At 38.4% G+C, this 11,638-nt stretch overlaps 1 protein-coding gene across 1 annotated transcript in view; it reads right to left on the bottom strand.

The window, feature by feature from the left end:
* Positions 1 to 9,328: 9,328 nt before the first annotated feature.
* LOC124246517 (alpha-2-macroglobulin-like) overlaps positions 9,329 to 11,638 on the bottom strand; it is a 72,168-nt gene continuing 69,858 nt past the window's right edge. The window contains exon 36 of the mRNA XM_046674715.1: positions 9,329 to 9,551. Within this exon, the coding sequence (XP_046530671.1) occupies positions 9,496 to 9,551 (56 nt within the window). The 3' untranslated portion in view covers positions 9,329 to 9,495. The remainder of the gene's footprint in view (positions 9,552 to 11,638) is intronic.

Below are 11,638 nucleotides of genomic sequence, written 5' to 3'. Positions count from 1 at the left end.
TCTCTCAATCCCTAGATTTTGGAAGTTCTCTTCTATTATTTCATTGAGCACACTCTCTGCTCCATTTTCCCTTTCCATGCCCTCAGGAATTCCTGTTATTCTTAAGTTGCATTTTCTCATTGAGTCAGCTATCTCTCAGAGATTTTCTTCCATTTTTTTAATTCTTAGTTCTCTTTCTTCCTCTGTCTGGAGCCATTCGGCCTGTCTATCTTCAATTATGCTAATTTTCTCCTCTATGGTGTCTACACAGGCATTCAGGGAATCCGTATTCTGTTTTATCTGATCCATTGTATTTTTCATCTCTAGTATTTCTGATTGATTCTTCTTTATAGTTTCAATCTCTTTTGTGAAGTAACTCCAGAACTTGTTGAGTTGTTTCTCCATATTTCCATTTACCTCATTGCGTATTTTGATGATAGCTATTTTGAACTCATTTTCACTTAGTTTACCTATTTCCAAGTCCTCAGGACACACTTCTGTATTTTTACTGTTTTCCTTTTGGACTGGAGCTTTTATAAATTGCTGGATGGTAGAGGAGCAGTTTTTGCACATGGTCCTATTATTCAGTTGCGGTTACAACCTGTCACCACTAGAAGGAGGTCGAGAGCCACGTGTTCTGAGCCCTCCACCTTCAGCCGTGATGGCGGTGTGCAGCTTGGGTTGGGGGAGGAGGGGCACTTTCTTTCTCGAGTGCCGACCTGGATTCCATCAGCTCTTGCTCTCTGGTCTCCCGGGGCCCTGACTTTCTGGGGCTACCCCACGCAAAAGCTTTCCCCCATTAGAGGGTTTCCACTGCCCGGGCGGTGGGAGTCCTGGATGATCCCTGGGTGCACGGCCCCTTCCCCACTCCTTCCCTCACCCGTGGCAGCCATCCCAGTCTCTAGGGGAGGGAGTGAAGTTCTCTCCTACCCCGTTCTAGCTCCTCCAAGGGTGGCTCCAGCCTCGCTGCCCTCCCTGGTTTGGCTACTGTGGGTCTCTGACGATTTCTGTTATTAGGATTTTTTTTTTTTTTGGTTGGAAAGCAGTTGCTCTTTTTGGTTGTAATTTGGAGGGGAGAGAGTCCTGGGTGAGCTCACACCACCATGTTGCTAACGTCACTCTCTCTCCATCTCCACTTTTAACTCTAGTCCAAGCCACTTTTGTTGTTCACATAGATTACTGTGAGAACGTCTTTTGTTATTCCCCCCTTTAAAAACACTTTTATTGAGGTACAATTGACACCCAATAAGCTGAATATATTTAAAGAGTAAAATTTGATAAATTTTGATACACCTGTGAATCTGTCACCACAATAAAGTTAGCGAATATATCAATTGTCCTGAAAAGGTTTCTCATGCCTTTTTGTAAGTCCTCCCTCTCTTTCCTCCCTGTCACCCAACACTTGCCCACACTCAGGCAACCCCAATCTACTTTCTATCACTATAGATTAGATTGCATCTTCTAGAGTTTTACAGACTCATTTATGTATGTATTTTTTTTCTGTCTTCTTTCACTCAACGTAATTATTTTGAGATCCATCCATGTTGTATGTTTCAATAGTTTATTCCTTTTTATTGCTAATATTCCATTATATGAATGTGCCACAATTTGTTTATCCATTGACTGGTTGATGGACATTTAGGTTGTTTCCAATTTTCGGCTATGAAAAATAAAGCTGCTATGAACATTTGGTACAAATCTTTGTATGGACATAGGCTTTCTTTTCTCTTGAGTAAATACTTAGGAAGTGGAATGGCTGGATTATATGGTAGGTGTATGTTTAACTTCTTAAGAAACTGCCAAGTTCTTTTTCAAAGTGGTTGTATTATTTTATATTCCAACCAGCAGTGTATGAGAGTTCTATTTCTTTCACATACTCAATGACACTTGGTATGGTCAGTCTTTAATTTTAGCTATTCTAATAGGTACATAGTGGTATCTCATTGTGGTTTTAATTACCATTTGCTCAAAGATTAATGATATTGAGCATCTTCTCATATGCTTATTTGCCATTCATATATTTTTCTTTAATGGAGTATCTGTTGAGATTTTTGCCCATTTATTTATTTGCTTATTAATGAGTTTTCAGAGTTCTTTATATATTCCGGATACAAGTTCGTATCAGATATACACTTTTCAAATATTTTTTCCTAGTCTGTGGCTTGTCTTTTAATTCTCTTAACAGTGTGTTTCAAAAAATAGAATTTTTAATTTTTATGAGGTGGAGTTTATCAATCTTTATACTATAGTTTTTACTTTTTGTATGTTGCCTAGTCCAAAGTCACAAAGATTGCTTTTATATTTTTTTCTAAAAATTTTATAGTTTTAGGTTTGCATTTAGGCCTGTGATCTATTTTGATCAAACCTTTATATGTGGTGTGAGGTATGGTTTGAGGTCATTTTTTTTCTTTTTATAGATGCCTAATTGTTCCAGTACCATTTACTGAAATAACTACCCTTTGTTCATTGAACTTCCTTGATACCTTTGTTGAAAATTAACAATCATATACATGTAGGTCTATTTCTGCATTTTTTCTTCTGTTCCATTTATTTATATGTCTATCCTTTCACTTCTACCCCACTATAATTTTATAGTGAGTCTTGAAATAAGGTAGTGTAGTCCTTCAATTTTGTTTTTATATTTTTCAAAATTGTTTTTAGCTGTTCTAGGTCCTACGATTTTTCCTATAGATTTCAGATAAATATCCTATTCATATGTTATTTTGTCCTTGTATGAATATATCAGGGGGAATTGTTGGGTCAATGGATACTTTCAAATGGGCCCACTCTCCAGCAATGTATGAGTTGAAGTGCTTATTTCTCTATACCCTCATCAAGCAAAGGTGAGGTGAATGGGGTTCCTGGGGGCTCCTCATGATCATGATAACTTTTCACTCCTGGCTCTATCCTAGAAGGATAATGATGAGTTTTTACTTAAGAGAAGGTCTTTCAGGTTCTTCACATTGGCACAACTATAAGATAAATCTTTCCCTTGCTGGTAATGATCTTCTCTCATAGCAAAACTTTGATGATAGTAAAGTCTTTATTTCCATGTTGGTCCTGGGATGCGGATGGAATTAAAGGGAGGGGAGAAAACTATTCAGGCACACAGGAGAGAGTAAGAAAGTGATGTGAAAAAAGCTAAGGAAAGAGTGATTTTCAAGGTGGAAAGAGTATTTGTCAGTATAAAATGCTAAAGAGATGTACGGTAACATGATGAGAGAAGAGTATTCAATAAAAGACAATATAGAAGTCATTGGACATCATCCATCATTGGTGTGCTGGTGAAAGATGTGAAATTTCAGTGAGCTGACAAATAAATAGGAGTTAAGGAAGTGGAAACAATGAGTTTAGAAGTCTCTTTTAAGATGTTTGTTATGGCAGAAAGGAAGGAGATAATATCTGAATAAAGGGTTATATGTAGGGCTGATAGATTTTCATATATAGATGAGAGAGCAGCATGTGTTTATAACTTGAGGTGAAAAATTCAGTTGAACAGGAGGATTAAAAATGCGTACAAGATCCTTGAGGCAGTGGATGAATATGAGACCCAAAGCACAAGTCGAAGAAATAACCTTGAGTGGAAAGAGTGCCCCCTCTCCCATGGAGGGGAGAAGGATGAATGAGGATTCTGAAATGTTTGTATAAGTTATAGGGGAGAAAATGTAGACTCTTCTTGCCTGGTGAACTCCATTTTCTCAGTGAAATAAAAGACAAGGTCATATGCTAAGAATGAAGAAGGAAGTGACAGGTTTGGGATCTATGGAAGGAAGAATTTTAGAATTTCCACAAAGGGAAAAAAGAAACATCTACCTAGAGAGACAACATTGCTGGTCAGCACTGAGAGCTCAGGTGAGGCAGGAGGTCATACATTTTTAGTGATTTCAGTCTGCACTGTTGCATGATTATTGACAACAGCCTGTGCCAGACTAGTTGTAATAACAGGGAAGTCAAATGGTAGGAATGATGAAAGGTGGGGATTTTACAGGGTAGTTTCAGGGGAGAAAAAAAGGTGTCAGAAAATAGAAGTAGCCAGAAGTAGACAAACGAAACTCAAAGAGTAGGGAACCCTAAAGTGAGGAACATACTGGATAGGAAAAGATTTGAGAATAATAGTATATGAGAAGAAATAAATGCTACAGTGAATATTTTTGTATATATACCCTATTTCTCTGTAATACGTTACTAAAAGAGTCATGGGCCAAAATGTATGGCAAATTAAAAATTTTAGTAGATACTACTAGATTACAAAAAGACTGAAGCAATTTTACTCCTACCAGCAATGGGTGAGCATTCTGATCCTCCCCCTTCTCAGCTCCACGCGGTCTCAATGTTTTAAATTTTGGCTAATTATTATTATTATTTTTTGTGTGTGGGAGGAGGAGGAATGGTATATCTCAGTTATAGTTTGTGTTTTCCTAACTGCTGGTGTCTTTGAGTGTCTTCTCAAGTTAATCTGTTATTTTTATTTCTTCTGAATTACCTGTTCATATCTCTTGGCCATTTATTCTATTAGGTTTTATCTTTTGGTCTTTTTCTTATCAGTCTGTAGGCACTCTGTATATTAGGGATAACCTTTTTGTCAGTCACATGTGTTGTAAATGTTTTCTTTCTGTCTATTTTTTTTTAAACATCATAGAGATTTTTTTCTTTCTCTTCATGAATTTTAAGTTTTAATAAAGTGAAATCTCTCATTCCCCCGAACCTCCTCCTCTCATTGTGGATTCTGATATTCCACCTAGAATGTCCTACCTGGGATTTTACATACATTTTCCAACACTTTTTCCTAATAAGTTTATATTATTATCATTATTATTATTTTGTTTTACATTGTACTCATTTTTGCTGTTTTGAGTATGTCTAACTTGGAATGGAGAAGACAACTGAGTTCCAGGCCAAAATCCCGGATCAGTGTGAGGGAGGGAACAGGTTTGAGGATGATAATGACAAGAAGGAGTAGAATATGGGGTGGGCAGATGGCATGTGCCTCAAAGAAGCCATTTTTTTTTTTTATTGTGGCAAAATAGAAATAACATAGAATTTACCATTTTGGCCATTTTTAGGTATACAATTCAGCGGCATTAACTACATTCACAATGTTGTACAACCACCCACCACTCTCTCTTCAAAGAGCCATTTTTATGTGACGAAGAAATAACGGTCTGGAATCAGTGAAGGGACTAACAACAACACAACTGCAGCAGAAATGCAGACTTTCCACTTCTCATCACTTCCAACCCCCTTCCAACTTTGTGGGAAATGTAGCAGCCCTCATTTTGAGAGGACATCGTTTTTGAAAACAGTTGGGTTGCAGTTAAGGCAAAGAAGTGTGGGAATATTCTGCATAAAGGTTAATAATATAGGGTAAGCTGTTTTCAGTGTAACAGGGATTACAGTGGACACAGCAGGTAGGATTTACTGGCAGGGGCAGTGAGAGAACAGTCAAACTGTGGAGGCCCAGGCCAGGACTGGGACAAGAGTGTGGACAGGTGCCAAGGCCAGGCCTGGGCATTTCCTGCTGCCTCAGATGAGGTGCTGGTTCTATCTCCTACCCAGCTTCTCTAACTGCTTTTGGCCTGGTCAGTGTATACACTTGGTACTGCTAGCAATGGATTCTAAAGAAATGTTTGTACAAGTGTACAAAGAATTTTATTGCACTTCTACAATAGGAAAAATTAGAAACAATTCACATATCTATCAATATCAAAATGATTAAATAAATTCCTTCACCTTTTCCCTTCTTTTTTTTCCTGTAGAACAAACTTTTTAAGATGAGAGCATTTTTCTCTTTAGCTGTATAACTAAAAAACAATAATAATAAAGACAAAAAGAAAGCAACCTGCACCCTCCAACCCAACTGCCAAGTTAGAATGTCAGTGAGGCATTATCTGGGTTGACGGTTCACTTGGACCTGGGGTTCTGCAGAGCGCATCCCAGGTGGAGGACTCATTTGGTCCAGCTGCATGTGGATGGAAGCTTAGACCGTGGTTGTACTGCCTCTTTTGTGCATTGGATTACCCTACTTAGTGTACCTTCTCCATTCTCCTCTCATGTCCCCTTTTTAACACCTACTCTCAAAAACTGTATTTTCTTTTTTTGCCCACCTAAGAACATGTACTGCCTGTCTTCAAAAAGGCTGCATCTCTGGTCACGTGGCTATAGGGTCAGTGACCTCATGTACACATTCCAGATTTTGTAATGGAAGCCAAGACTGTTGTAAGGTTTTGGCCTGTCTTAGCTACAATGGCTCTTGTGGCCCTGGGCTGCCTTCACTTATTTGGTCTCAAGCTAACTACTGGGTACATGACATCTCTCTGCAATTGGATAGAACGTACTCTGTAGATCCCTAGTAAGAGCTAGTAGGAGGTTCTTTTTTTCTCTCAGTTCTTCATGTTTTTTGCTTAAGGAATTTTTCCTGACTGTAAGACTCTGCACAACTTATAACCAACTCTTTGCATCTGAATGCTGCTGGCCATGACAGGTATAGAATGCTCGCTTTCTGAAACTTGTTAGTTACACTGGTTCTTTGCATGGACATTTGTTGTCTATTTTTCCTTAGAAAAATGCCTTGTCCCCATGTGAGAGCAGTGGGAACAGAGTAGGAAGAGCATTGATGCTGGAGTCAACAAGACAAACCTATATTCAAAACCTTTTTCTAATAATTCCTGTATGACTTTAGGCTAAAATGCTTAATTTCTCTGAGCCTATGCTTAGCCATCCCATATACTCATTCCATCTAAAATCTCCAAACTCTCTGTGACATCCACTTGTTTACTTCCCTCAAAGCTCTTGTCACAGTGTGATTCTCTTCATGTGTTGCTTCTTTAAAATTATTTTCTGTGTTTTGAAGATGTGCATGCTCACAGTATAAAATTCAAAACTTACAAAGGGCTATATCAGTGGAAACAGAGTCTCTGCTTCCACCTCTGACTGCCAGTCCACCCAGTTCCATTCCCTGGAGAAAAATGCGTTTGACTTTTTGTGTTCTTTTCTATGTATAATCTATTCATATACTAGCATTTATGTACACAAGCACACGCACACACACATTTAACTCAAGTTGTAGCATAGTATAACACTGTTTTGAACTTTACTTTTTCCTCCCAATTAACAATATATTTTGACTCTTTCTGTGTTTATACACATTACAACTACCTCATTCTTTTTAATGGCTGGATGGAATTCTATTTTATGGATTTAACAGTTTCTTTAGCTAGTCTCCTGTTAATAGAGGCTTAGATCATTTCCTCTCTTCTGCCTTTACAAACAAAGCAGCAATGACTATAGTTCTACAGATGTAGTTTTGTGCTTTTGACGTGTTGGCAGCTACCATGTTGCTCTACATAAATCTGTGGATTTACATTCCCTCCGGCAATGGGTGATAATTTCATTTTCTCTGCATCTTCACCAACACAGTTTTCATCAAGCGTTTTGATCTTTGCTGATTGGAGAGGTAAAAAATGGTTTCTCATTATGATTTTAATTTGTATGTCTCTTATGAAGAATTATAGCGAGCATCTTTTCACAGGCTTAAGAGCCATTTGTATTTCCTTTTCTGTAAACTGACAGTTCATAGCCTTCATCCTGTTTTTTTTTTTTTCCTTCTTCTCCCCAAAGCCCCCTGGTAAATAGTTGTATATTCTAGTTGTGAGTGCCTCTGGTTGACCTGTGTGGGACGCTGCCTCAGCATGGCCCGATGAGTGGTGCCATGTCTGTGCCCAGGATCCGAACCTGTGAAACCCTGGGCTGCCAAAGCAGAGTGCGCAAACTTGACCACTTGGCCACAGGGCTGGCCCCAGTCTTCATTCTTTTTAAAAAAAATTGGGATATTGATATTTTCCCAAACAATTTGTAAGAAAAAGTTCTTTATATACTAAATAAATTGGCAATTTGAGTGTGATACAGGCTGAAAATATTTTGTCTTAGTTTCTTATTTTTTCTCTTAACTTGTGTATGATGGGATTTTTTTTTCCTAGTTAAAAGTTTTGGATTTTACATATCAAATTTACCATCTTTTCTTTAATGAATTCTGGGTTTTATATCATTTGAAGTCCTTCATTCTCCATTCTAAGATTAAATTAGTTAAGGGAGAGTATAAGACAATTGACCTCTAGTGAAAGGCATAATTATAGAAGCATCAGGAACTAACTGGAGTTGGCATTGTTGTGTCAAGGACAGAAAATTGGTGCCTCTGCCAGTGAAACAATTAAATGAGAGCAATGATTACATTTATGAAGGCTCTTCCAGGAGGCTTTGAGAACCAATGTAGAGCACTGCACATACTCACTGACAGACTCGTGGACTCATCAAATATCCCTAGACTCAGAAATAGAGCCACAAGTGGAAAACATTGCTGAGAGACTAGAATGCTCTTTAAAGATACAAAATTCTGGATGGAAGCTTACCTATGAATGATCGATTTTTGTGAGAATGCAAAAACTTACCCAGCGATGAGAGTACTAGAATATTAGAGAGAGACTTTTTTTATGTGGTCTCAAAATTTTGGCTGAAACCTAAAGCTGAGACTGACTGGTAGGTGATGAAAAGTTCTATATTCCAAAAAGAGTCCTTAGACACACCCCTTAGGACTTTCCAAACTGATCTAGGGACAATTGCCAACAGCCCACAGAAGAAAAAGATAAAGACTGATTACAGAGGCAAATTCTTTGCAAGAATTTGTGGATGAAGAGATTGCTGGTGAGTGGGGACATCTAGAGGGCACCTGGGAGAGGTTGGGCACTTCTCACTGGAGATGGACAGAGTCTTACTCCCTGGCCCTTTCTTGCTCAGCTATGGAAATGTGCAGTTTTGGGGCTGATTGGAGAACATGAGAGTGCTTGGAAGAACCTCATGTAAGTCCCTTATTGTGGAGGGCATAGAAATTTTCGTCTGGATGTTGCTAAGGGAGGTCGGATAGTGGGAAGCTAGTAGAAATTGCCCCTAATGACAGGGTAAGAAAGGGTCGCTGCAGTGGATGTGAGCTGCAATTTCACTATTTGTTGAGTCTGCATATGAGCTTCCCTGAGCCCAGAGAGAAAGCAGAAGAAGGGAATGGAGTTTGAGTTACCTACAAAGGGCTTTGTCTAAGAGGACTTCCTGTGAGACAAAGGAAACCCACAAGAAAGAAGTCATATGGAATGTTTCACCATAAACTGAGAGTTAAGATAAAGTTAAGAGACCTTCCAGAGAGTATATCATCTGTATCAGGAAATGTTGCAGTGCAGAAATTTCTCAGAGGTGTATCTATTTGTGTGTGGGACCTCTTAAAACCCACAGAAGTGTTGCATGTGAGATAAGTAGTATCTGGGTATTATATAAGTCACATTCAACAAGAGAAGCAGAATCAGTAGGAGATACATATCAAGAAATTTATTGTAAGGAATTGGCTTATGTAGTTGTGGAGTTGACTAGGCAAGTCCAAAGTCCAGAGGCAGGCTGTCAGGAAGGACAGGCTAGAACTCTCCAGCAGGAGCTGAAGCTGCTGTGCACAGGTGGAATTTCTTCATCAGGGAAGCTTCAACTCTTAAGCCTCTCCTGAGGCTGGAGGGCTGCCTCGCTTCCCCACTGCTGGTCTGTGGAAACAAGGATCAGAACTCAGAGGAATGTAAGCAGAAAATCTTGAATTGCTTATACGATTAACCTTTAGTTTAGATTGGCTTAAACTTTTCGGATATCAATTTGTGTACGCAGAAATTGAGGATTGACAAAATGGTCTGTCTCTACACATGTATAATTTTATGTTTTTTTAAACATTAAAATTTTTTTTCCTATCCCACTACCTTTTCCTCTGATTCTTCTCTTTTCCTAAGCCATCACTTTAAGAACTGATGTATAATAGTCTCATTACTGGTTTTAATTGCCCTCTTGTGGTCAAAGCCAATGATTGCAGTGATAATGGCAGTTGCTAAAGTACTCATCCCAAGGCCATTTCAGGGGGCAGGATTTTGTTTTGTTTTGAATGGCCAATCAAAGGGAGAATCTGTTTTATTCCGTCACTAGAGGAAAGAACATTTTCTTATTGCCTTGATTCTGGAAAAATTCATGCATTATTTTTACTACTCAGATACAAATAGTTCATTTGTGGCCAATCATTCCCTTTGTCACTGTACATTTTCAAGACAGAGATCTAGGATTGTTTGACTAGCAAGATTTCCTGTGCACTGTATTCAAGTTATTGCCAGTTATGGACACTAGTCTCAGAATGACAGTAATGAGTAGTGACAGAATGATAGTGAGTTAGTAGGAAAGAAAAAACATTCAGTAGTAAGGAAACTGGAAATATCAGTAGTAGGAGGCTCATTAGTGAAAAAAAAGAACAAAAGGGGATAAAACAGAAATACATCATATTCTTAATAAGGCACAACATTTGATCACAGGAAATTAAACTTTCTGAAAAGTAGGACAGAAAGGAGAAAAAATAGGGAAGAATTGAGTTCTCATCTTTTATCATTTTGGAATGGTTCATAATCACGTATATATAATTTCAGTGTATGGCACTGAATGATCACAGAGTCAGACACAGTGCTGGGGGTCCCTAGGCTTTCTCTGTCCTTAAAGAATAACATGTAATTTAATTTCCTCTGCCCCATCTTGACAGACAAATGCCGTGCTGTCCTTTTTTCTGTTTGTTTAAGTGCCTTCTGTGTTGTACTATCCAACTCAGGAAATCTTTCCTTAGAATTCTGTAGGAAACATTAGATTGGAAATCAGAAGTTTTTCACTATTTGACTTTTTGGGAGCTACAAAAATGACACTTCCATACGGTTTAACTTCAATATTTACTGTCCTGTCATTAAATAGCAATTATATATTTGGAATGGCAGCTAGCTTTTCTGTTCTGTGCTTCCCTCCCGTGCCCACTTCTGGCATTCAGCATTCATAAAACTCATTTTCTTTTACACAGCAATTCTTCTGACTCACTTTCGGACTTCACATTCTTATATACAATATTGCGGTCTGTGACGTCATGTGGTGCTGGTGATGCAGCATTTCCCGAGTGCCTCACTACTGTCTCTGGGGTTGTTTGCCAAGCTCACAACCATTCTTCAGGTCTTCATCTTAACACTCTTTTGATCTTACCAGCAGTTGTCAATGGCATGTTTCAAAGAACAATCAGAATTCCAATTCCTTTTTCAAATGTTTATTAAATGATTCATTGACTAAAACATTGAGAGATTAAAATTGTTCAATAGGAAGGTCAATGGGAAAACAGCCAAGTTCATTTATGAAGAAAGAATGATGACTACATCATGACCTTGCCTACCTGACAGCAACTGTGTAAAATGCTGTGGCAGACTGTGTTTCCAAAGATGCCTGCACATTGCCCATCAAACATACTCTTTACAAACAAACAAATGCCTTTGTTGAGGTATAATTGATGTACCATAAACTGCACCTATTTGAAGTGTACCATTTGATGAGCCACATGCTCTTTTGCATTATGTCCTTGCCCCCACCCTACCAAGAAGTGGAGTCTATTTTTTCTACTTTTGAATCTGAACTGAATATTTGTTGCACTTATCCTTTCTTTGTCTCACCATCATTTACTGAGTTTGTTTGGGGTTAGATATGTTGTCTATTAAGTTCAAATGTCTTAAGGTTAAGAGGAACTGTACTTAAAGAGTAGTAGCTAGGGAACTTCACCCCCAAACCCTATTCA

The sequence above is a fragment of the Equus quagga genome, chromosome 1 (assembly GCF_021613505.1).
Source record: "Equus quagga isolate Etosha38 chromosome 1, UCLA_HA_Equagga_1.0, whole genome shotgun sequence".
Taxonomy (NCBI): Eukaryota; Metazoa; Chordata; class Mammalia; order Perissodactyla; family Equidae; genus Equus; species Equus quagga.
The sequence above is the reverse complement of the archived record's forward strand: the minus strand, read 5'-3'. Positions and strand labels throughout refer to the sequence as shown.